This window comes from Penicillium rubens (assembly GCF_028828025.1).
Source record: "Penicillium rubens strain IBT 27055 chromosome Unknown utg000002l_segment0_segment0, whole genome shotgun sequence".
Lineage (NCBI taxonomy): Eukaryota > Fungi > Ascomycota > Eurotiomycetes > Eurotiales > Aspergillaceae > Penicillium > Penicillium rubens.
The window spans coordinates 4386276-4409774 of NW_026890600.1; the positions used below are offsets into that span (position 1 = coordinate 4386276).

General features: G+C 51.4%; 10 protein-coding genes across 10 annotated transcripts; 5 read left to right on the plus strand and 5 right to left on the minus strand.

Moving 5' to 3' along the window:
• N7525_004149 (velvet factor family protein) lies at window positions 1-1201 on the plus strand (the record flags this gene model as incomplete). Its single annotated transcript, XM_061212934.1, has 4 exons — window positions 1-213; window positions 265-344; window positions 402-875; window positions 931-1201. 4 exons carry the CDS (start codon window positions 1-3, stop codon window positions 1199-1201), a joined length of 1038 nt encoding a protein of 345 aa, XP_061069955.1.
• A 2385-nt stretch (window positions 1202-3586) lies between these two features.
• On the plus strand, window positions 3587-4236 carry N7525_004150 (putative IgE binding protein; the record flags this gene model as incomplete). Its single annotated transcript, XM_002566078.1, has 2 exons — window positions 3587-3835; window positions 3913-4236. 2 exons carry the CDS (start codon window positions 3587-3589, stop codon window positions 4234-4236), a joined length of 573 nt encoding a protein of 190 aa, XP_002566124.1.
• Window positions 4237-5666: 1430 nt separating this feature from the next.
• On the minus strand, window positions 5667-7327 carry N7525_004151 (uncharacterized protein; the record flags this gene model as incomplete). The annotated part of the gene is made up of 3 exons (XM_002566077.1): window positions 5667-5910; window positions 5963-7038; window positions 7103-7327. 3 exons carry the CDS (start codon window positions 7325-7327, stop codon window positions 5667-5669), a joined length of 1545 nt encoding a protein of 514 aa, XP_002566123.1.
• Window positions 7326-8902, plus strand: N7525_004152 (DNA mismatch repair protein MutS core; the record flags this gene model as incomplete). Its single annotated transcript, XM_061212935.1, has 6 exons — window positions 7326-7522; window positions 7569-7950; window positions 8001-8360; window positions 8415-8564; window positions 8612-8731; window positions 8783-8902. The coding sequence occupies 6 exons, from the start codon at window positions 7326-7328 to the stop codon at window positions 8900-8902; spliced, it is 1329 nt and encodes a 442-aa protein (XP_061069956.1).
• Window positions 8903-8929: 27 nt separating this feature from the next.
• N7525_004153 (uncharacterized protein) lies at window positions 8930-10342 on the plus strand (the record flags this gene model as incomplete). Its single annotated transcript, XM_061212936.1, has 1 exon — window positions 8930-10342. One exon carries the CDS (start codon window positions 8930-8932, stop codon window positions 10340-10342), a length of 1413 nt encoding a protein of 470 aa, XP_061069957.1.
• Window positions 10343-10681: 339 nt separating this feature from the next.
• N7525_004154 (E3 ubiquitin-protein ligase HEL2) lies at window positions 10682-13140 on the minus strand (the record flags this gene model as incomplete). Its single annotated transcript, XM_061212937.1, has 3 exons — window positions 10682-12329; window positions 12392-12645; window positions 12712-13140. The coding sequence occupies 3 exons, from the start codon at window positions 13138-13140 to the stop codon at window positions 10682-10684; spliced, it is 2331 nt and encodes a 776-aa protein (XP_061069958.1).
• An 850-nt stretch (window positions 13141-13990) lies between these two features.
• N7525_004155 (SWIB/MDM2 domain protein) lies at window positions 13991-15099 on the minus strand (the record flags this gene model as incomplete). The annotated part of the gene is made up of 5 exons (XM_061212938.1): window positions 13991-14176; window positions 14230-14280; window positions 14338-14784; window positions 14873-15009; window positions 15093-15099. 5 exons carry the CDS (start codon window positions 15097-15099, stop codon window positions 13991-13993), a joined length of 828 nt encoding a protein of 275 aa, XP_061069959.1.
• A 572-nt stretch (window positions 15100-15671) lies between these two features.
• Window positions 15672-18083, plus strand: EifCb (translation initiation factor eIF3 core subunit b; the record flags this gene model as incomplete). The annotated part of the gene is made up of 4 exons (XM_002566073.2): window positions 15672-15744; window positions 15803-15995; window positions 16066-17599; window positions 17655-18083. 4 exons carry the CDS (start codon window positions 15672-15674, stop codon window positions 18081-18083), a joined length of 2229 nt encoding a protein of 742 aa, XP_002566119.2.
• Window positions 18084-18383: 300 nt separating this feature from the next.
• N7525_004157 (putative extracellular SCP domain protein Pry1) lies at window positions 18384-19422 on the minus strand (the record flags this gene model as incomplete). Its single annotated transcript, XM_002566072.1, has 2 exons — window positions 18384-19070; window positions 19123-19422. 2 exons carry the CDS (start codon window positions 19420-19422, stop codon window positions 18384-18386), a joined length of 987 nt encoding a protein of 328 aa, XP_002566118.1.
• A 914-nt stretch (window positions 19423-20336) lies between these two features.
• On the minus strand, window positions 20337-23127 carry N7525_004158 (uncharacterized protein; the record flags this gene model as incomplete). The annotated part of the gene is made up of 3 exons (XM_002566071.2): window positions 20337-20607; window positions 20662-22954; window positions 23016-23127. The coding sequence occupies 3 exons, from the start codon at window positions 23125-23127 to the stop codon at window positions 20337-20339; spliced, it is 2676 nt and encodes an 891-aa protein (XP_002566117.2).
• Window positions 23128-23499: the final 372 nt, after the last annotated feature.

A 23499-nucleotide genomic window follows, 5' to 3' on the forward strand; every position in this document is an offset into this window, starting at 1 on the left:
ATGTACGCCGTCGAGGATAGACATCATCCCGTCCCACCTCCGCTCTCAATGGATCGCATCTCTGCTCCGTCCGTCCAGTACCCGTCGGGGACCACCTCGCTACGGCAATCCGACCATTTGGCACCCGTGTCAAACTACCAAGACGGTCGCTCCTGGTCATTACAAGTGGTGCAGCAGCCCATCCGGGCTCGTATGTGTGGATTTGGTGACAAGGTGGGTGATTTTTCCGCAGTTATTCTTCTGCCACTTCCTAACACATCCCAGGACCGGAGACCTATCACTCCCCCACCATGCATCCGTCTCATTGTGCGCGATGCGCAAACCGATAAGGAAATCGATATTAAGTGTGTTCAGCCAGCTACTCTTATTCCTCTCAGCTTTCTAACCGTCTCTTCCTCTAGTGAGATCGATACATCATTCTACGTCCTCACCGTCGACCTGTGGAATGCCGACGGTACCAGCGAAGTCAACCTCGTCAAGCATTCCGCCACCTCCCCCTCCATCTCTACCGCGATGTCCTCCTCATACCCTCCCCCGCCTCAGAGCGTCTCTCCGACCTACCCGGGCTACAACCAGAATCAGTACCCCGTTGGCTACCCTCCGCAGATGAACAACTACTACGGTGGTCAGCAGGTGGCATACCAAAACCAATACGGTCAGCCAGTGACGTACCCACAATACTACTCCGGTGGTCAAATGCCAGCGTCTATGTCGCCCGCTGCGCAACCTGTCACTGGTGGACCGGGTGGCATGTTCACTCGCAATCTCATCGGAAGTCTCAGCGCTAGTGCTTTCCGGTTGACAGATCCAGACAACAAAATTGGTGTGTGGTTTATCCTGCAAGATTTGAGTGTACGGACAGAGGGCACTTTCCGGTAAGTTCAAACGGATAATGAGGATCGCTCGAAATAATCGCTAATGGGAATCCAGTTTGAAAATGAGCTTCGTTGACGTGGGCACGTCTACCGAAACCTCCAACGGCGCCCCGGTCATCAATCACGGAACCGCACCAGTCCTGGCCTCGGTTTTCTCTGAACCCTTCCAGGTCTTCTCCGCCAAAAAGTTCCCCGGTGTTATTGAGAGCACCCAGCTCAGCAAGTGCTTTGCGCTACAGGGTATCAAGATCCCCATTCGCAAGGACGGAGTAAAGGGCCCGCGCCGAGGCGGAGACGGAGACGATGATGATGAAGGCGACTATTAAAAGAGCAATTCTTTGACCCATAGTGCATTACCCGATACGCGGGTGGGGGCACTTGGCTCAGCGTATTGTCTCATCTTTCCTTATCTTTGTTTTCTTTTTCCCTTGCTATGAATCAAGACGTGTGGAAAAATGGCGGCGCGTGGCTTATGGTGTTCTGGGCAAGACTAGGGCTTGCGGGTTTCAATATTGCTACACGGACCGGTGCTGGGGGGGGTTTCTGTCTGGTTTTTGTTTCATGGCTTCTATTCTGTGTTTTCTTTTATCCTTTTGTTGGCCTCTGGCCGTGTCTATTCATATCCTCCGCGGTCGATTGCCCGCACGTACATACACTTTTCTTTCGGCGAATCGAGGTCCGGTTTGAATTGCTGAGTGCCGAGGCTGATCGCCCGACATAGAAAAAGTCGTTTGATATCCAAATCCACTGTTGCTTAGTTATCCATCCGGATGTTGTGCTCTCAGTAATATACTCGCTGTGATATCCACAGGTGTCGAGTGGGTCCTGTAGATCGTAGCTTTGTCTCAGATGTGTATTCCATGTCCAATAGACAATATGCAATATAGTCGCAGTCGAAAATATCTTGGCCATTTAAGTCTCACGATGCTCCATTTATTCAATGTACACGCTATGTCCATTTCTCAGCTGATATTAGAAATATCTACTAGCCAACCAGTATTAGAACCGACCATGTCACCCATGGCAGACCATCCATTCGACCAAATGCCCAAAAATAGCACCAATATCCAACCCAAACATCATCCTAACCTTCCATCTTCCACTTCTAGAAAGCAGCCGGGAAGCCACTAATCCCTACACAGCACATGATCCATAAAGGATAGTACATACCATCCCACACCCAGCGTAGTACAACAAACCTCAACAAATTCGAACCACCATCATACCCTCGCCACACAACCCAGCTCACAGAAGACGTCACACCGTCCCTGGCAGAAAGCCGAAAACACCGGGTTGTCCAACACGAACCTCTCAACACACACACCAACATGAACCTCAACGAACTCCCCACGTCGGACAATGTACAACACCCGTGGAACGGACTGACCTCACCTCTCTCTTGATTCCAATCGCCCAGGCGCGCCAGGAAATCTTTGGATGATCTTTCAACAGGAACCGGCCTGGATAATCACCCAACTGGCTCTGCCATCCTCGCCACATCTTGAAACAGGGCAGCACCGTCTTCTAGACGGAAACTTCGCCAATGCGGTAGGGTGGTATTTTCCTCTGCATTGCCGATATGGGTATCTGTAAGGCATAACAGTAGACGGGGTCGCTTTTTTTCCGGGTATGGGTGCTGCAGCGTCGGCTGCAGGACATTATTATTCCGTCACAGTTAGAAACCCCGACGCAGTCGCAAAACCGGACTTCATCGGCGTCTTCGGCATAGCCAGGTTAGCCGGCACAGGGCGTGGCATGCATGTCGTGAGACATTGCATATTGCTGCATGTTCGCCGGTTCAGATGGAGCGTCAGTGGCGTTGGACGGTGTGCGATTGTTTCCCCGGAAACGAGGTTCCCTGATGAAATTACTGGTAATGGATGCGTTCATGTCCCGGGCCGTTGGTGGGTCGGTGTTTCCTGGAGAAAGTAGAAGGCGAGGTGTTATGGGGGCGTGGGGGGTTGGTATGTTGTAGAGTGGAAGTCCGACCTATGCCGTATATTAGAGGGTTTTGAGTAACGAATATAACGTATAACGTACTCCGTCGATGTCATTTGGATGGAATAAAGTGGATATCTGCGGGTTAAGCCGACTGTTACCAAGATCCTTGGAGCATGAGAGTCGTGATGTGGCTGAAGTTCCAATTATAACCTGAGACAAGCGCAAAGATCTTCATCCGAACCCCCCGAATCCTCCAAGGTCGACGGATATCCCAATCCACTTCTAATCACCTTCAATCCACTATGTTATGTATGTATCAGCCACTCGGATTAGCGTAGAGGCCTTCCCTCATCTTGGCAGACGAACGGTTCTCCATGTCTCACATCTCTTCCTCTAAGCGAGGAAAACTAACATCCTCGGTAGTAACCCAACCTCACAGCGTTGCATAAACGATGCAGAAAGTAATTAGATTCGAAATATAGAGTGTATAGAGTACAATGCTGTCTCAAACTCACCCCATCCACCATTCACCATCCAATGAGACCCTCGCCACCTCAGCCATCGTAGCGGCCAAATCCGTCCATGACGGGCCCCTTTGATGTTTTGGTCCATTCTTCTCGGAACATGTGCGGCTTCTATTTATATTGCTCTCCTGATCGGTCCATATAAAGAGGTCCAACAACCGCCCTGTGTCCGTCCCATCCAAACCAAACATCTCTATCCAACTTCACAAAACAACCCTCAACCCTCAACACCACCCAAAATCCACAATGAAGTTCACACTCACCTCCCTCGCCCTCCCCCTCCTCGCCGCCTCGGCGCCAGTTAGCGAGCCAGCCCCAAACCCAGCCTTCAGCGTCATGGCCATCCGCTCCGCCTCGCCTATCCACTACCTACAGCTGAACGCCGCCGGCCAGAAGTTCTACCTCGGCGGAAACACCGCCTCCTACTGCCCAACCCAGGTCAAGAACTGCCCACCAGGCAACCAAACCGTCTTCGCTCCTGGCGGCAGCTCTCTGGTAAGTCACAATTCACATTATACACCATTCCCACCCTACAGATTACCTACAAAGTACAACCCCCTAACAATCAACAGGACACAATGGTCCCCGGCGGCCAGCAGGTCTACATCGACCCTACTGGTGCCCTCAGCTTCACCCAGGCCCACTCCGCCAATATCCCGCAGGGCTCCTCCCTCGGCCCGTTCCACTACGCGGCCGATGAACCCTGGGCTCACTACTCCTTCGCTGGTTGGGGTGCTAGTGGTTTCATGGCTTGTCCCGCTGATGATAACCGCTGGCAGGTGTTTGCCGCTATTCAAAATGCTACTGTGCCCCAGGGTAATGTTGATGAGTGTCTCGGTTTCTCTGCCGTCGCTTTGGATTACACTGGAGACGTTCCTGCTTGGCAGTATATCTAGAGTAATGTGGTTTATGATCTGATGGCTTTGTGGTCGATGTCGTTTTCCTAGCTTTTGATTTTGGATATATCATAATTACGCTCCTTAATATCTGGATCCAGGCTCTTTGGATTTAATACAGTGATAATCTGTCTCAATGACTTTTCAATGTTCTTGTCGTAGGGCTGGATCGTAGATACCTGGCTGTATCTCGACCTGCGGTAACGGGCCGAGAAGCTTCAAGAACACCGGTGTGGTTAAAGTCTACAGTCAGAGTCGAATTAGGTTGAAGTTAGATTCTGTCTGGCTGCAGGGATTGTGGAAGAAGGGTAACACCTGTCTCACTCTACGCTACCTAAAATAGTACAAAAGAGACATCACAAAAGAATAGGAAAAGTATACCTAGTAGAGAATGTATTCCGTGGGACCGCCAATGGCTATGGAGTATTCGTGCGCACAAATACTCAGCCATGACTTTATGCAAGGGCTCGCACGAGAACTGGGGTTTGATCAGGGTGCGTATCGTCCGGCATACGGCAGACCACAACAATGGTAATGATGTTGAGATCTCCGTAGATATGAGCACCAAGTGCCGGCACCCTCCGCCTACGCCGTCTCAGGGGGCTACGGAGAGACATTGTGGTCGAGGGGGTTGGGGAGAAGAAGAAGGAAGAAGAAGAGAAGAGGAAGAAAGGTGGGAAGGGTCCTTTTATACCTCCAGCAACACGCGTGCCTTCCTAAACCAAATAACAGTCGCACCTTCCCAAATCATCCAACACACGTACACACGTACCTTCCCAAAACAGACACGAGACTTGCTCCTTCCCTACACACTTCCCTACACACGTGCAAGGCATTCAGGCAGTCAGCTGTATTTTGTCTGTATAGTACCTACATACCTACATATGTACATGTACATATGTAGGTAGAGCTCTACGGTGAGACACTGCTGTCAATACGCAAAAAATGATATTCGTGAAAGTGCAACTAAGTAACATAAAGGGCGTCCGTCCTATGGTATCATATTCCTATGCCCCAGGCAGTAGACAGGACATCAATCAATCCACACATTTAAACCATCATTTAACTTCCATGCATCTATATTGCAAGATCTAGTCCGAAACGGGAGCACCTCTCGGAGTCCCTGTATTCGCTTGTTTATCCAGGCCACTGAAGTGGCATGCAGTAAGGCAGCCTCGCGGGTCTCTGCCACGGAATAGATAAGCCTATCGGCTTATAATGTGGATCAAAACCACGGAGGGTTGACTTGGGGTTGAGACACCCATAATTCCCCCTAGAGGGCATATACAAGGTGCTACTGCCAACATCCGCGCGTTGGACATTGTGCTCGTCTTGGATGCATGCAACACCAGACGGCAAAGACCTATACCAGAGACTACCTGTCTGTCAAGAGCATGTTCTGGGCAAGTTGATGTCAAGTGCGACTAGACCTAGTTCCGCCAGATCTTAATCGCCTTGTCTTTGCCTCCACTGCCGATCTTTTGTCCATCGGGACTCCAGTCAACGGCAAACACCTCGTCCTTGTGTCCGGGAAGGTCCATCTTGAGCTTGCCGGTGCGCAGGTCCCAGATCTTGAGAGTAGTGTCCTTAGACGAGGATACCAGCATACGCGAGTCTGCTGAGAAACAGCACTGGTAGACTGCGCCCACGTGGCCGCGGAAGGTGGTAATGAACCTGGGGCTATGTTAGCTATAAATCACAACAATCGAAGATGACGAATACTCACTTTCCATCACGGCCGTTCCATAGCTTGACGTGGTTGTCGAATCCAGCTGAGGCGATATAGGCCATGTCCGGCGAGAACGTGACATGGTTCACCTCCTTCTGGTGGCCCAGCATCCGTGCGACGGGCTTGCTCGAAGTGGACGGCTCCCACAGATACATTGTGAAATCGTCACTGGCCGATACCAACCGCTCAACGATATTGTTGTTCACTGTCGCGGCCTCCTCGAACTTCTTGCGCGCAGCGGCAACCTTCTCAGCCTCGGTCGCAGGGACCTTGCCAGTGTGGTCGTGGTAGGAGGTGCGAAGTGCAAAGTCTGTTGATAGCGCAAGGTGATTGACACGATGCGCATGCGCCGCCAGGGTCTGGAGCAGGGTGCCGTCTTTCGGGTTCCAGATCTTAATGGTCTTGTCGTGGGATGCAGTATAGATCTTGCCAGTACCACCCCACTTCACGCAAGTAACCGACGACTTGTGACCGGTGAGTACATGATCAGTTACTCTCGAGACAACGTCCCACACGCGCACCGTCGAGTCCTTGGAGGCGGACGCCAGACGCGGCCGCCCGGACTCCTGCACGTGGTATGGCTCCCAGGCCAGATTCGTGATCCACTTTGAGTGGCCCTTGAGTCCCGTGCCTAGCGCTGTGCCCTGCTTTGCATCCCAAAATCTCACGGTGTTGTCCATGCTGCCGGTCGCGATCATGGCGCCGTTCGGCGAGTATGCGACTGCCAGCACCCAGCTAGTGTGGCCCTTGAGCGTATGCTTCGGGGTTCCAGTGTCACAGTCCCAAACACGAGCAGTTGAGTCTCCGCTTCCGGAGACCATGGTGGAGGATGAGACTGGGGAGAAGGATGTTGCTAGAATTGCTTCGCCGTGGCCCGCGATGGAGGCCGCGCATCGTGAAACGGCTTTCACTCGGAAAACCGCCTGTGGTGTGTAGAAGAGCGATACCGTATCTTCAGTGGTCTTGATCCCGGGCTGGAGTAGGGAGTGGTACACATCACGGAGGATGTCGATCGTTTGTTCCTCTTTTTCAGAATGGTAGGCAAATCGGTATGGTACTCGTCCATCATCCTCCTGGAAAGAAATCGCCGTCAATACAACACTCAATTCCCAAGTAGTCACGAGTTTCGAATCTTACATTTCCTTGTAATGTGTTTAGCAGAGTCTCAAGGTTTTTCACATTGGCATCGGCGACTGGGACGGAGACAGCAGGCCCGGTGGGCTGCCCCGTTGCCTGGTCGAAGAATTGAACTCGAACACTACCCAAATCGGACGGGATACTCTCAATTTCCTGCTGCTCACGGGCCTTATCGGCCTGAACGAGCTTTTGGCGCTTGCTGGGGGGAGGATATAGGGTCGCCATGGTTATTGATTTTGAGGTCGATGGGGGGAAGAAGAGAAATTTTGACAAGCAAAAATATCCCGACGCTTATCTTATCGGCCCTATCGATTCATCCATCTACACCATCTCGGTCATGAGAGTTGGGCTTCATGATGTCGGTTTGTTCGTTGAATTCATTGGATTCTCTGAATTCTTTTTCACCATCGGTCTCCAGGGGTACGAGTAGACGTCCAACAGCAAGACCAACCACAACAGCCACCAGTGTTGCAGCGCAGGACATCATCTGCGCCGTCAGTGAATCGCGAGGCGTCTCATCCACCGTTGGCCTCGCATTTGTCAACCTTGCAACAGCTGAAGCAGTGCTCTGTCAGATATGTGACAGCCAGACTTATGTCAAGACAATCATCAAGATTGGTGTTTTTGAACCCAGCGAGATTCTGTTCATGAACACTGCCAAAGAGTCGAAGCTCCGTTACATTATTCAAGAAAATCTGCCAGACCCTATCTACACCTTCCTGGACCGCAGATGGTGGTCTGAAAAGACAGGTCACGAGTATGTGGAACGGCTGGCTTTTCCAGAGGAAGTCGACTCGCTCAAGGTAACTCTGGGCGGGAACTATTTCGCCGCGTGTTGCTTCGCTGCAGTATGAACACCATTTATGTTGCCAAGAAGAACAGCTCACACAGGAATTAGGCTCTCAAGTATGTCGAGGTCGAACTCCAGCGGTCTTTTACCACGCATTCTCTTCGGATACGCTTCGAACCGTTCCAGGGGTCCATGACAATTGACTTGGCGACTATTGTATCCCTCGAACTTATCCAGAATCTGCAAAATGCGAAGTCTAAAGAAAGCTTGTTTGGTCTATTGAACGAGACATTGACGCCTATGGGAGCCAGACTACTCCGAGCTAGCATCTTGCAGCCTTCAACAGAACGAGTCAAGTTGACAGCCAGATACAATGCTGTGGAAGATCTGGCCACCAAAGAGGATATGTTTGTCTCTGTGAGGCAGGCTCTCAAGGGTTTCATTGATGCAGATAAAGTGTTGACTGCGGTAGAGTCTCCAAGGCTAGCTAGTATGGAAGGTTCGTGCTAACGGATTATCAAGATCATCTTGGTCCCCACCAAGCGAACAATTCAATATGTCGAGCAGTCCGTTAACAATGTCATCATGCTGAAGACCTATGTTTCTGCGATCAAAAACATCTTCCAAGCGCTTGGAGCAGCACAAAGCGATTTGCTGCTTACCATACGCGAAGTAGACTCTACATCCCTTTGGTGTTTACCCAAACTAATGCACTTTAGTTGTGCGCTCCTGAGGGGCATCGTTCAGTCGAGGAGCTGATTGACGCAACTTTGAATGAGCATGTAGCCTACCAGTCAAAGCCACTTGATCTGAGGAACCAGCGCATTTACTGTGTCAAGGTCAGGAGTCGTGTACTTGTGCACTGGCTACAGGTTGCTAACATGAATTAGGCCGGCGTCAACAGTCTATTGGATGTTGCGAGGCAGACCTACAAGGAGGCAAATGCGGACGCCATGGAACTGATTGAAAAATTATCAGGCAGGTCTGAAATCATGACAGTTCACGAATGATATTGACCTATCTCAGAGAGTTGCGACATGGTCTTGGACTTGAAGTATGACACAGCTCGGCAATACTACATCTGTATACCTGCTACAGAATCAGGTCCACTTCCCGATATTTTCATCAATGTTTACCGCAAGCGAAACCGCATTGAGTGCCAGACATTGGATTTGGTCAAGCTCAATCAAAAGATCACAGATGCCCACAGCGAGGTGATCAATATGAGCGACCAGACAATCCAGGACCTGCTCCGAGACGTGTGCACTGAAGTATCCGGGCTCTTTCGAGTCAGTGAAGCGATCGCAATGCTAGACATGCTCGCAGCATTCGCTCAGCTGGCAACGAACAATGAGTACATTAGACCAGAGCTGACCGACACTCTCGCTATCAAGGCGGGACGTCATCCGATTCGAGAACAGATTCATAGCAGCAAGTTCATCCCAAACGACGCATATGCAACACCGCAAACAAGATTCCAGATCATCACAGGCTGCAACATGAGCGGCAAATCGACCTACATCCGCTCACTAGCCCTGATTACAGTCATAGCGCAGATAGGCTGCTTTGTCCCAGCTCAGTATGCCTCCTTCCCAATCTCACACCAGCTCTTCGCCCGTGTCGCGACGTCAGATGATCTAGACGCCAACGTTTCGACCTTCGCAGCAGAAATGCGGGAGATGGCATTCATCCTTCGTAACATCCAGCCCCGTAGTATGGTCATCATTGACGAGCTTGGCCGCGGCACTAGCACAACCGACGGGCTTGCTATTGCCGTCGCGCTAGCAGAAGCACTCATTTCTAGCAATGCCCTGGTCTGGTTTGTCACGCACTTCCACGACCTGGCGCAGATTCTCGCCGAGCGCAGCGGTGTGATCAATCTCCACTTAGCAGCAGACATCGCTCCCGACGCATCGAAGATGACCATGCAGTACCGCATTGCAGAAGGTCCTGTTCCAGATCGTCGGTACGGGCTCATCCTCGCCGAGCTCGCTGACCTCCCACCTGCTGTCTTGAATAAAGCGCGATCCGTGTCAGAGGCAATGGACCAGCTGGCTAAGCGTAGGAACAGCCCGTCGCGAGCTGTCGCTATTGCCCAGAAGCGGAAGTTGCTTTTGTCTCTGCGTGAACAGTTGTTCCTTGTCCGTGACGGCACGATGGATAACGCTAGTCTTCGGGCTTTGTTGATTAAACTGCAGGATGACTTTGTGCTGCGCATGGCTGCTATCAACAGAGAAATGGAACTATGCCCCGATGATGAAAGTGAGACACAGGCTCCTACTGAACCTGTCTCCAACTTGTCAGTTCATACACCTGAAACCCAAGCGTTAGGTTCAAGTGAGAGTAAGGGAATGGGCAACACGCGGGTGTCTGAGCCTATTCTGATCGAATCCGATTCGGATTCTGCATCCGAGAATATCACTGACAACGATAGTGTGGTGTTGATCTGATGGCTTGGAGTTGATTATGATGGTACGTGAACCGGCCTTTTTATCCCTCTATTCCTGTAGATCATATTTATGTACTTGTATGGCGACGGTCAACGGTTTGTCAAGGCCGCATCATTCCTCAATATGGCATCAAACACGCGAAAGACAACACAGATTACCTCTATACAATACATTGTATCTGCATTCGCTAGTAGGTACAGCAAAAAAATAACAAGAAATTTACCCCAACACATGATATACCTTTTAATGGCGCTCCCCGTCATGCTGTCAATCAAACATAGGCCAAAGCAATGCCCAATCAACATAAGAAACGTAAATCTATCAAAATGTGACAGTGAATTAGCCAAAGTGGAACAGGGTTTGCTTTCCCTTATTCTTCTTTCCTTTCTTGCCATTACTTGAGTCATCATTGGCGGGTTCAGCTGGAGAGGCGGTTCCAGAACTCGGGGCTGAGCTCCATGCGTTGGGCGCAGGGCCGCGGTTATCGTTCCAACGGACGGTGCCACGCGTCTTGCCAGCCATGAGGACATTGGGCTTGGGTGCTGCAGGGAGCGCAGGGAATGAATCAGCGCCCCTGGAGACAGGGGCAGCGGGCGTACGACTGGAAGACGGTGCTGCAGATGATGGGCGGCTGACCGGGCTAGGCATTGCGGGACGTGAGAAAGATGTCGGCGGGGCTGCTGCTGCCCAAGGGGTAGCAGCGGGAGCTTTCCCACGACGAGAGGAGGGACCAGCTGCGGCAGAGAGGGGAGGGAAGGGGTTGGAGGAGGCGGTTGGGAGGGCGCCGCTTCTGCCCACAGCGGAGCGGGAGGATTTAGCAGTTGATGATTTCAAACGCAGGACGCGGTTGCCGCCAGTGTTGACACCTGTTGACATGCCAGGTAAGAGACCACCGGCTGGAAGGGCTGGGTAATCCTCGTTGATGGCACGCCAGTCATTCCAGGCTTGCAGGAGACCGGAGCGTTTGGACTCGTCCTCGTAGATATCAGCGAGCTCCTTGATGAGCTTGCCCAGCTCAGTGCTGGATGTGTCAAATAGCGAGAAGAAGGCATCGATGAGCTCGGTTGCCGAGATGGAAGAAGCGCGGTAGCTTGATACTCTACTACGGAATTCGGCAAGTCTGGTGGCATCATTGCGGAGGAGGTTCGAAGCACGTTCAACCACGGCCTCATGGCGCATTCGGCGGGCCTGGTCTTGTGGAGTGGCTGGCACGGAGTTGGCAGAAATGTTCATGCCTTCAAATGCTGCGGTAGGAAGAGGCTGAGAGCGTGGTGTGGGGGCAGACTGCACAGGAGTGGCAGCGGCGGAACGCTCTGGAGCACGTACGGGTTGGACGTCATCTCGAGTCAGCTGGCCGCCAAAGTTCCGCGTCGAGACAGACTGAGAACTCTGTATAGCCATCTGTCGCTGGTATGCAACTTCCGCACGGGTCATTGGCTGTGCACTGGATACTGGTAGTGGCTCGGCGTTAGGGTCACGGCCTCGACCGGCACCGCGACGCTGCCGTTGCTGTTGGTAAGGAGCGCGCATGTTATCGAATTCGGCCAAATCAACCATTCTCGCGTCTCGCCGAATGTCTTTAGAAAGGCCTTCGGGGTGTGCCTCGATTTGGTGAGCCTTCAAGTCCATTTGCGACTCGAAAACGACGAACTTTTTTTCCAAGCACTCTTTATCCAGACAAGCGAAATGATCTTTATGGAAGTGGTTCTCCAATGCGTTGTAGTCAATGTAGTATTGTTGTTGACGGTGGGAGGAGCGTCGGTCACAGATGTGGCACCGTTCATGTTTATCGCGGCAGTGGGCGTACAGCTCATCGTCACCATAGAACCTTTGACGACAGAAACCACATTCGGGGTGTCCCTTGAAGCCACTCTGGTCTATAGCTCCAGGCTTGTCATCTCCGGACCGTTCGTGCTTACGCAATTCCGCCATGGTAAATAGTTCATGCTCATGGGTAAAGACCTTCTTGTTACGAGTACAAAGGTCACTGTTCGGACGGTGCAGTCAGTTGCCCGTTCAATAATTGCGTAGGGTATGGTATCGACATACCACATAACTTTGCTGTGCTTGCTCTTTACATGGCGATGCAAGTCTGGCCACCCCAAACATGCCACATCGCAGTCCTCATCCGGACAGTTGTATCGCAGCAACAGCACTGTGTCTCCAAAGATCTCATCGCTTTCATATTCGATTCCAAGGTTTTCGTCCGTCCGAGCAAAGTCCTTCTTGTTGAACTCCTCATATCGCCGTGCTGGATCATCTGTGAAAATGACGTAGTTTGATTCAGTCTTATACAAGTCAGCCTGTGAAACAAAATTCTAATGAAAAGCACCTCAGATCCTCGAGGAACAGTCGCAAGATGACCATACCCTGCAATGAGCACAAGCCTTGTTCTTGTACAGTGCCCGTAACCGAAGTGCACAAATGTGACACGTCCTATGGTTACAGGGGGAGACCGAGGTATGTTCAACGGCAGAAGCGCAGATAAAGCAGACTTCACCATCGTCTGCATCGTCCGTGGCCGCTTCTACCGGTTTCCTTGTTGCTGGCGCCGTGGCTTTCGAAGGCTGGGTATCGAGTTTGTTGGTCTGATCGGTATTGCGAGTTTGTCGGCCTACATCGCCAGCGGGGGCGCCGCGACCGCCGCCGCGTGTGCGAGGCTTAGGGCGTTTTTCTCCGTCGCCGGTATTGTGTTGCGAATCTGCACGGCCGGAGGCAGCTGCCCCTCCGCGGCCGCGACGACGCCCACCGCGACCCTGGCTAGAAGAGACTGGGTTTGAGGCCTGGTTGTCGGCCATTGCGGAGACGGAAAGGAATGTCACGATACAAGCTGCGAGTTGGCGTCAATATCGGGTGTTATGAAGCTGTAGAGCCCTAGGATTTGTGGATTGTGGTGGGGGAGTGGTTCTGGGGAAAAAGTGAGATGCCGCTGACTGATCCCGCATGCCGCATTCGATGAGGATTGAGGTCTTCAACCGATTACTCGCCTTGTCCGCGAACAAAGCTGCGCTGAGTGACTGGGTAACCCATAGATTATCTATTCAAAGAGTAGTGCTGCGTTTGCCCATTCCCTTGTACAAATACCGCCCCGGTGAGCACACATATTGGGCAAATTCATAGGCTTGTTAGCGCCGGCCTGAATTATCAAGCCAAAATCGATGGATGAGCTGAGAGCCGATTAAAAGACTTTTTGATGCATGCCGATGGAAAGGCGACTAGCCACAGTCATATATAGACCATGGGAGGTTTAACAAAGGAGCATCAGGAGCTGTGCAGCGAGCAAACGCCGAGATCCATGATGTCCAATGATATAATCGAACCAGGAGCCCATATTGTAAGGCTATAATCTACGATCCACGTGGGAAGGATCTGCACATATGTATATCATGTAGGTAGTAGATTCGAGGACCTTTGAGAATCACCAATGGAAGGCTACACTAACTCCCGCTGGAGAGCATAAGCAAGTCAAAAACAAATAAGAATGGCGAGCGGAAATTGCTCAAGTTCACGCCAGCATCCCCATGCATCGCAAAAAAAGGAAACAGCAATAAAAAGAACCATAAAAGACGAAGGAGAATCGTTAAGAAACAGGGCTTGGTTTGGAGCCTGCTCTTCCATAATGATCAAAGCAAATCTGTCAGCGCCGGACTATTCATCGGGACTATACAAATTCTGATTGAGAATTTTAGTCATGGTGAACATGTGGACTCGATCTTGCTTGAAGACAGCCCGCATAGCATCGTCGCACAGGATTTGGCGGCGATCACTGGGGTCCTGAAGTTCGTTCTCGCGAATGTATTGCCAAACCTTTTTGACAGTTTGGGGTCGTGAAAGCTGTGTGAAATTTAGCAAAGGCCCAGTGACCAAGAAACGGGGAAGGTTCTCACTGTGAGTTCTCCCAGAAGTGCAGACAGAGGTTCAGAAAGGTTCATAGGTTTCTATGGTCGTGTTAAAATTGCTGGGATATTTTGGGAGGATGATATAGAAAAACATACGTGGAAACCTGTATTTCGGTTAACCTCCTTCTTGGGCTCTTCGCCTGAGTCAACGTCTGAATCATCTTCTGCCTTGACCCTCTTCGAGGTCTTGGCTTTGCTCCTCTTCTTCACGGGAGCTGCACGCCGAGTGTTGCCCCCACGGGTAGGTCGCGCGCGCGAATTCTCTTCAGCTTGCAGCTTGGCCGCGAACGCCGCATCCGCGTCGGTATCAGTATCGGGCTTGTGTTTTTTGGCGGGAGGCGATGCGCTCGCAGGCTCGGAAGTGGCATCGCTGGAGGCCTGGCGCTTCACCGGAGATGTGGAGGGGGGCGGGGAGGGCACAGCTGACGCTGAATCACCATCGCGCTGATCATTGCTTGGGGCAGTTTCATCGGGCGACCCGCCCACGCCGTTTTGTTCGGCGTAGCGATCAAACCGCTCCATAATCAGCTGTTTGATGGTAGACTTTGCGAACATCAGCCACAGTACATCGCTAGTCATCCTGGATAACTTCAAATAATAATGCGCCATCAATCGACGTAACTTGACTGACCTTCATCGGGGTGAGATCATAGCCGACGGCATCCTGGAGACCCTTGCGAATTCGCTTCTCGGAGATGGTAGTGAGGTCGCTTTTGGCCAGAATGTGGTCAATAATTTCGATATATTTTCTGCGCACGTCAGAAGTCACTATTGCGCAAGATCACCGATTAGTTGGGAGGCTTTTTGGAGAACCGGCAAATTGGCACTGGGGCAACACCGAGGTAGCTTACACGACATCTTGTTACTAGTAGATCACGTAAATTGGCTGCTTATGTTGAGACGTATGAGCTGATTCGAGCTTTGCAGTTCGCAATTGAGGATATCGCGGTGTTTGTAGAGGAGTATGGTGGTCGAGGGAGAGCTCGGAGTTGTCAGGTGGGCTATACTCAAGTCGCACTGGCGCTTAGGACCGGCGGGGCATTGAAGATAGAGAAAGACAGGCGAAATAAATGCAGAAACGGGGGGTTATGAATGAAATAATAGACAAAGGTTTGGCTTGATAAAGAGCTTGGTGCAAGATATGCAGTCTAAAAGAAATGTTGTATCCCAAAATGAAGAGCCTCTAGAAACGTCTGAGATGATTGACGGGCCCGACCTCAAGCTGGGGAAATCGTGACTAAGCATGCGCAGCTCAGTCACGTGTAGTTATACGCCTGAGGCGTTAATCGATAGTGCTGACTCAGTGCTGAGTCAGTCCACACAAAGAACCCGCTTGGCCGCCGCGATTTGTTTCTGCCCGAAAATCCATCAGCGGATTGCACCGATCTATCTTTGCTCCGAAGCCTCCAGACGCCTTCGGTATACCCATCATGGCGCCCAGTTTCGACACCCTGTCTGAGCAGGATCTCCACGAGGAAGAGGAGGAGGAGATTGATTTCTCCGGTGAGTGCAAGATTTCTCGTGATCTGTGTGCCCCTCTCTCTAACACGTTAGTCCACAGATCTCAAGGAGCAATATGAAGTGAAAGTTGAGGAGGGACTGGATACATTTATCGTCATCGATGGCCTCCCCGTTGTGCCCGAAGATAGCCGACAAAAACTCGTCAAGTTCTTATTGAGAAAACTCAACTCCGTCGGCAGCACCTCCGAAGATGCGGTTTTCATGCCCGTTAACGACAAGAAAATGACCGAAGGGTGCGTATTGGATATCCAATGAGATGCGGAGAAATGTTCGACGATCTCTAACTTCAATTGGGGGATATAGGTTCGCCTTTGTGGAATATGAAACCCCGGAAATGGCAGTTGCCGCCGTCAAGCAGTTGCACGGCGTCCCTCTCGATAAGAAGCACATTATGGCTGTCAACAAGTTGATGGATATCGAGCGTTATGGTCGCGAAGGTCGGGTCGAGGAAGAATACAAGGCACCCGCCCCGGAGCCGTTCAAGGAGAAGGAGCACCTGCGCTCGTGGATGGGAGATGCCAACGCCCGTGATCAATTCGCCCTTTACCGTAACGACAAGGTCGGTGTGTTCTGGAACAACAAGACAAACCCACCTGAGAATGTCGTGGATCGCGCTCACTGGACACAACTGTTCGTTCAATGGTCCCCCAAGGGTACATTCCTTGCCTCCGTCCACCCCCAGGGTGTCCAGCTCTGGGGCGGAGAGTCCTTCTCCAAGCAAAAGCAGTTCCCTCACCCCTTCGTGCAGTTGATCGAGTTCTCCCCGCTTGAGGGCTACTTGACAACTTGGTCAGCACGACCCATCCAGGTCGAGGAAGGCCAACCTATATTGACTTACGAGGAAGACGGCAAGAACATTATTGTCTGGGATATTGAGACTGGCAAGCCTCTCCGTTCGTTCGTGTCGCACGACTTGGCTGCCCCTACCGAGATCGAGGGCGAGGTTGCACCTAAGAAGAAGGTGCAGTGGCCTGCCTTCAAGTGGTCCGCGGACGAGAAGTACGTTGCTCGCATGCTCCAGGGTCAATCCCTCTCTATCTACGAGCTTCCCAACATGAACCTTCTTGGTCGCACTTCGGTGAAGATTGAGGGTGCTATGGACTTCGAGTGGTCCCCTGCCACCGTCGCCCGCGAAGGTGTCAAGCAGTACGAGCAATTGCTCTGCTTCTGGACTCCTGAAATCGGCAGCAACCCTGCCCGTGTCGGTATGATGAGCGTGCCCTCAAAGGAGATCGTCCGAACCCGTAACCTGTTCAACGTTTCCGATGTCAAGCTGCACTGGCAATCACAGGGTGCCTACGTCTGTGTCAAGGTTGACCGTCACTCCAAGTCGAAGAAGTCCATGGCTACTAACTTGGAAATCTTCCGCGTTCGCGAGAAGGGAGTGCCCGTTGAGGTTGTTGACAGCCTCAAGGATACTGTGATTAACTTTGCCTGGGAGCCCAATGGATCCCGATTCGTCGTTATCGCCAACGGCGAAACACCAACTGGTGCTGCCGTCCTCCCTAAGACTTCCGTCTCATTCTTCGCGCCTGAGAAGAAGGGCCACACTGCCGGTAACTTCAAGTTGGTGCGCACTATTGAGAAGAAGACCAGCAACGGCATCTACTGGTCGCCCAAGGGCCGATTCGTTGTTGTCGCGACGGTTCACTCCCAGACTAACTTCGATCTGGACTTCTGGGATATGGACTTCGAGGGCGAGAAGATCGAGGCTGAGAAGGATCTCGCAGCCAACCTCCAGCTGATGAAGACCGTCGAGCACTACGGTGTCACCGATGTTGACTGGGACTCCACTGGTCGTTACGTTGTCAGCAGCGCCAGTGTGTGGACTCACTCGGTAAGCTTTAACCTAGTTCTATCTTTTCTGATTCATAATATTGACCGCATCATAGATGGAGAACGGCTGGAACATGCACACCTTCTCCGGCACTACCCTCTCCGAGAACCCCACCGAAAAGTTCAAGCAGTTCCTTTGGCGCCCACGCCCTGCCACTCTTCTCAGCAAGGAGGAGCAGAAGCAAGTTCGCAAGAACCTCCGCGAGTACTCAAAGGAGTTCGAGGAGGAAGACAAGTACGCTGTCGATATCGCCAACACCGCCGTTGTCGAGACCCGCAAGCGTGTACTCAGCGAATGGCTCGCCTGGCTCCGTCGGGAGAAGGAGCTCTTGGCCGAAGAGAAGGGGGCTTTCACCCTCCCCGAGAACGCAGATACACCCGCGGCCGCCGGCGACGCGCGCCCGGTTGTCGAGGACCAGGGCGATTCCGTGGTCGAGGAGATTGTGGAGGAGATTATCGAGGAGACCGAGGAGGTCATTGGCTGATGAATCTGTCTGTTCTATTTTCGCAAATAATGTGTTTCCTTTTGTTCCTCTTTTCCCCCTGTTTCTCTGCTGGCGTTTCGCGCTTGTGCCTGAACCCAGCCTTCTGTCCCCTTGTGTTTATTTTAGGTCCCCTGGGCAAGCCCAGTGAGGATCGGGACATTCCAAAAATCGATAGATCGAGCGGTGCGCCTCCCGACCAAATGTGCAATGTGGATAAGCATGAGAGATGGCTACGAAACCAGTTCCTAGCAAAGTTCAACCTTGTATTTCTCTTATTTAAATCGTCTAAAGTAAGCCATCTCAAGTATAAAGCCCCCTTCCCACGCCCACAGTTCCCAATCCTACCAGCATTATCCCCAATGTCGAGTCCAACGCGAATCTCATAGCACCTCCCGTTGGCTGACTCTGACTCCCAATGGTAGTGGATGTCGCAGCATTCGGCGACGGCTCAGGCCTAGGCGTGGAAGAAGACTCCGGCGTTGTTGGCGAAGAAGACTCGGTTGAAGAGTCAACGGCAGACGCCTTCTTTGGCAAGACGTTTTTCCGGAAATAGGAGTTATGCGAACCCACAACATTTCCAGGAGGTGTATACTCGCAAACAACATACCACCCCTGAGCCCGCGGCTCACTTCGCGTGGCCTTCAACCCTTCCAGCCCATCTCCTTCCGCTTCATCCCCGCTAGAACGAGGCGCCATCATCACCCCTTCGAAGACATTCTCTCTAAAGGCATCCTCTTCGAAAACATCCTCTTGAACTTCGGCCCCGTCATCTCTTTTAGACTTGTCGTTCTTCGAATACCCACAGTTGAAAGCAGCACACCCAACCTGCGTAGTCGATTTCCAGACCAACTGAGTGAAATGCCCCGTCTCCTCGGTGAAGCCCGTCGGCTTGCCGAAATTATACATATTCCTTTCCTCGCCCCAGGCAATCACAGCAGCAGAGACATTCCCGTATCCGTATGCGAGGTTCTCGCCGTAGCTACTTTTCTGCGGCGATGTTAGCACTTATATCTCGCGGTATGGGGATAATGATACACACCGAATGTTTCCAGATACAGGCTTCAGCCCACTCGCGCGAGTAATCGGCCAGCGTATCGTTCCATTCCAGCGGGTTGGCGTCGTGATTTGCGCGGTACTCGTTCGTGACTTCCAACATATCGTCCTTGAACTCGTCGAGGGATGTGTAGGATGGATGTAGCGGCGCTGTTGGTGTCGGCGCGGGCAATTTTATCGTAGTCCAGACGGTTACTACGTCGGCGTTTGCGTTGAGTATTTGCATGGTGAGGAGCATAAGGATGGCCAGCCATCGTGTGGGTTTGGCGTGATTGTTTCGGTTCATTTTGATGATCGGTGTTCTTCTTTTTGACTTGAAGCTATAAGCAGATGGTGGTCTTAGCTGTAGTTTGCTAATGCATGACCTCAGGTGTTTTTTTGCTTATGGGCGTTGGGTCAATTGTCGTAGCGCCTGGCTCCGATCCGGTTTAGGACACGGTCCTAAGCTCTGACGACGTCCCTAGGACAGAATGCCTGGTGATGCAATAGTCGTGTATTGTCTATTGTCTTAGGCAGCCGCAGCCTTTTATTGTGTGTATTGTGTTCTCATAGACGCAGACACAATGCAGGTATCTAGAAAACCAGTCAGATAATCGTCTTCACGGGGTCGAAAGACGTACTTCGTACTCAGCTGAAAGGTAAAGGTTCCTGGGGAACCAGGAATAAAATAAAAGTTCAAAGACATTTTGAAATTCTCAGAATGCAACCAGGCAAAAGTGTTGGATGGGACAGTCACTTTTCTTCATGTCCGTTTCAGACGCTGCAGTCGTGTTCCAGCAGCCGCCGTTGACGTCAGACTCTTAGGGCTGGGTTGCATCGTATCCAATTCGATATATTCGATATTCTATGTTCGATATTTCATATTTCATATTCAGATGTGGTTTTATCCTTCGGTTTGTCTTTATTTTCTTTGTGCAGTTAATCTTTCGGCTTCGTCGGTTCGTCTCGTGTCGCTTTCTTTTGTCTCGCTGAGACTATGACTTGGAGACATTATTGTTCAATTTATTTGCCTCTAGGGATTAAATCCTTGGATCTAGAATCTAGAAGCAAATATCTAGCGTATATTTGTACATCAAGCGCTGTTTATATACTCACTCCACCCTCCCTAGGAGAGTATTCCGTGCCAACATGCATGTCCGCGTTGTAGGTCCCTACCTAGGTATATGCCACTATGCAATTTCCAGGGGTATCCGTATCCATTTACATCACATTGCAACCAATTCCATACATAGCTCGTTCCACGTCCCGCTTGACGTGGTACCAGTCAGCCCGGCGCTCAGCAAACTCATAGACCTCTTCCACACGCCAGATCCCATGGAACCGATCTGCATCCGCGATGACAGTCGCCAGTTCCTTGGCGTGGCCAGGATCGATCAGGTAAATCTGCACGAGCTCACGGAACGCCGTGAAATAGAGAAGGAGCTCATTGTTTCGCAAGGTTTGAATATACTTGAAATAGTGGTTCATGTCACTAGGAAGTCTAGTCAGCTTGCCGTTTTGCGCGGCTGAAGACCGAGATACATACCTGATCAACTTGAGTGATCCCTCCACGCTGATGCGCTGTCGCTTGAGATGTTTACAGAGTGCCGTAAATAGGCGGAGCCCGACTTCTTGATTGAACACATCTAGGGTGCTCTTGTCCGTGCTCCCGACTAACATCTGCGTGTGCGATGAGACCACGTCGACGACGGCGATGGCGACTTCGCTGACGCCTACGTCCATGGTCTGTCGGTGTGGATCTGAGGAAACGCCGGGGTTGAAATCGGTGGCTAGTTGGCGCGTTGCCAGAATATAGTCAACTTCTTCCATGAGAACGTCAATTCCTTTATTCAGGCCAGCCGCGACACGTTCATCGAGCATCTGTTCGAACTTTTTCTTTTCTTTATTGGCGGGATCCACAAAATCGTTTCTATCAGTCAATCTCATGCCGATCAATTCCTGCTCATAGAATACATCCATCATTTGCAAGATCAAATCGCCGACATTGACCAGTTCCAAAAAGGTGACCAGGGGCTCGACCCCAGATTGGTCGCGGTCCCCTTGTTCGCGAGGCCGGTAGTTGGATAGGTGACTGACAGCTTTATCGAATCCGACGATAACGTGCTGGTGCCCCAATATACGTAGCAGAGCGACGAAAATTGCCTCGCATTGTTGCTTCGCGGCATGGCCATACTCGCCGCCAAGTCGCACAAATTGAGCGGCTCTCTCCAGGCTGGACTTGGCGGAATGAACTAGATCAAGTGCAATTTCGATGCTAAACAACGAGCGGATACCTTCCATCTTCGTCTTCATTATAGCCGCTTTTGCTGCCAGCTCTGTAGTTGGAACTTCCTCAACGGCCACAGGGGCAGGCGACGATAGTGTCGAAAATCTATTGGTATTTTTGGATGGTTGGAACGGATTTGGACTGCTTGTTTCCGTGTCTGATTTCGAATCTTCGTTTGATTTGGCACTTGAAAAGCTCGGTAGGATGTTTACCGGCATCATGATCACCTTCTTGAAAGAAGTAAGGAAGTCTCGCTTGTCGGCTTGGCGATTAACATTTGACATCAAAAAAGACTCCGTCGAGGCCGCTTGTTCAGAGAGATGCCGGTCCCACTCACTCACGGTAGATTCACAGGCCTTCTTGAAAAAATCAAGCTCTTCTGCCAAATACAGGTCGAGGTGTGGCTCGTAGATCTTGATCACGACATTATCAAGATACTCGTCGAATTTAGCATCAGAGCCTCGTATGGGAAGCAGAGCCTCCGAGAGGTTCATGCATTGGACAAAAGTCGTCGAGATTGCAGTGAGGTATGACTTGATGTTGACGCGATGCAGCTCATCAAATATTGCCGTGAGGAAAGGATATAACACATCTTGCCCAACTTTCGACATAAAGGTTGATGAGACGTCCAAGGCCGGGGGAAAGACGCGGTTCATAATGGATATTTCATCGTTGAAGGCGACACTGAGACGTGTAAAAAAAGCCTGTGTTTGCTCCATTTTGACCTGGCCAGTCGATCCGTCAATGCAGGAAGCGACGCTTCCTAGGTCGGACTTCCGAGTCATCAGGTGATTGTGATGGATAAAGAGATCCACGGCAGCTTGCCCACCGTTGAGTGTCCATAGAATGTGTGCGTATTTTCGCATGGTCCCGTCAATATCGTCGGCTTCATACCCCTGGCGGAATTCCTTCAGCGCAGCAGTCTCAAACATCGAGACTGTACGCTCTAAACGGTCCACCCGCTCGTCCCATCCTTGCGTCATATCAGACTTGGAGAACATTACCAACTGTGCCAGTATTTGCGCTTGGGCCAGCGGATCTTTGTATTTCGCGAAAACCAAGTTCTCAGGCGATGGTCCAGATCGCACGATATCCTCATAGAACGGTGCTAGTGCAGCATGTATCTTGCCGTATTCCTGACGCGCCTCGCCCCGGATTGACCTCGCCTGCTTCAACACCGTCAGGACGGGTTCATCCAGGATATCCTGGAACATATCTGGTTGCGACGCCGTATTCACTAATTCGATCTTATCGAATCCATCGGATATTCCTTTCAGGTCATTGGAAGGGTCATCCCCAACAGTGATCGCAGGGACTGGTCCATCGCCCAGCTCAGCCTCCTCTTGTTTCTCGACGGCTTCCATGTTGGCGACTGTCCCAAATACCACTTCGGCATGCTTTCTAGCATCTGCTTCGTCCCAACACCCGATTCGTTTCAGCTTGTGTACCCATCGAGTGTCATCGTACGCCATCTCGTGCATAAGCTTGCAGGACCGTGCCGCTCGGATCAGATCAACGGGGCCGACATAGTCGAGAATAGAGGATACGATCTCTGTTTGCCCTTCTGTCAGCTATGTATCTCCCTTGCCACTGTATGTCTTCACATTGCGTACCTGCCGGAAGAGCAGCTCTGGAGATGTCTTCCATTGATGCCATGCGCAGCGAGGCCAGCACATCTCTGCGTGGCCGAGCTGCAGCCGTAGGCCCTTTTTTTGCACCTGGCATATTGTGTTCCTGGACTCTTCATCGGTAGAGAGAGCAGTCGTGGGGAGCTCGGGAATTAAGGCGGCCTCGGACTCGCTCCAAGCTGTCCCGCGGGGTTGTAGAGGGTGGTCCGGTCTCAATATCGAGCAGACACGGCGTCTTGGTGGTAGCTTTGGTATCAAATGCTCATGCAGACATCTTCACATCTAACCACTTGTTCCTCAACAGCAAATCAAAAACCACATTCCAATGGCTGCACGATCACCACGCACGGACAGGGTCCAACGCCGCCGCCTCCCCGGCTGGCAAAATGTACACCGCCCTCTCATACGCAGTAGCTTTGTACGATGTAAATGAATTAGTGTTTCTTCAATTGGACGAAAATAAGTGGAT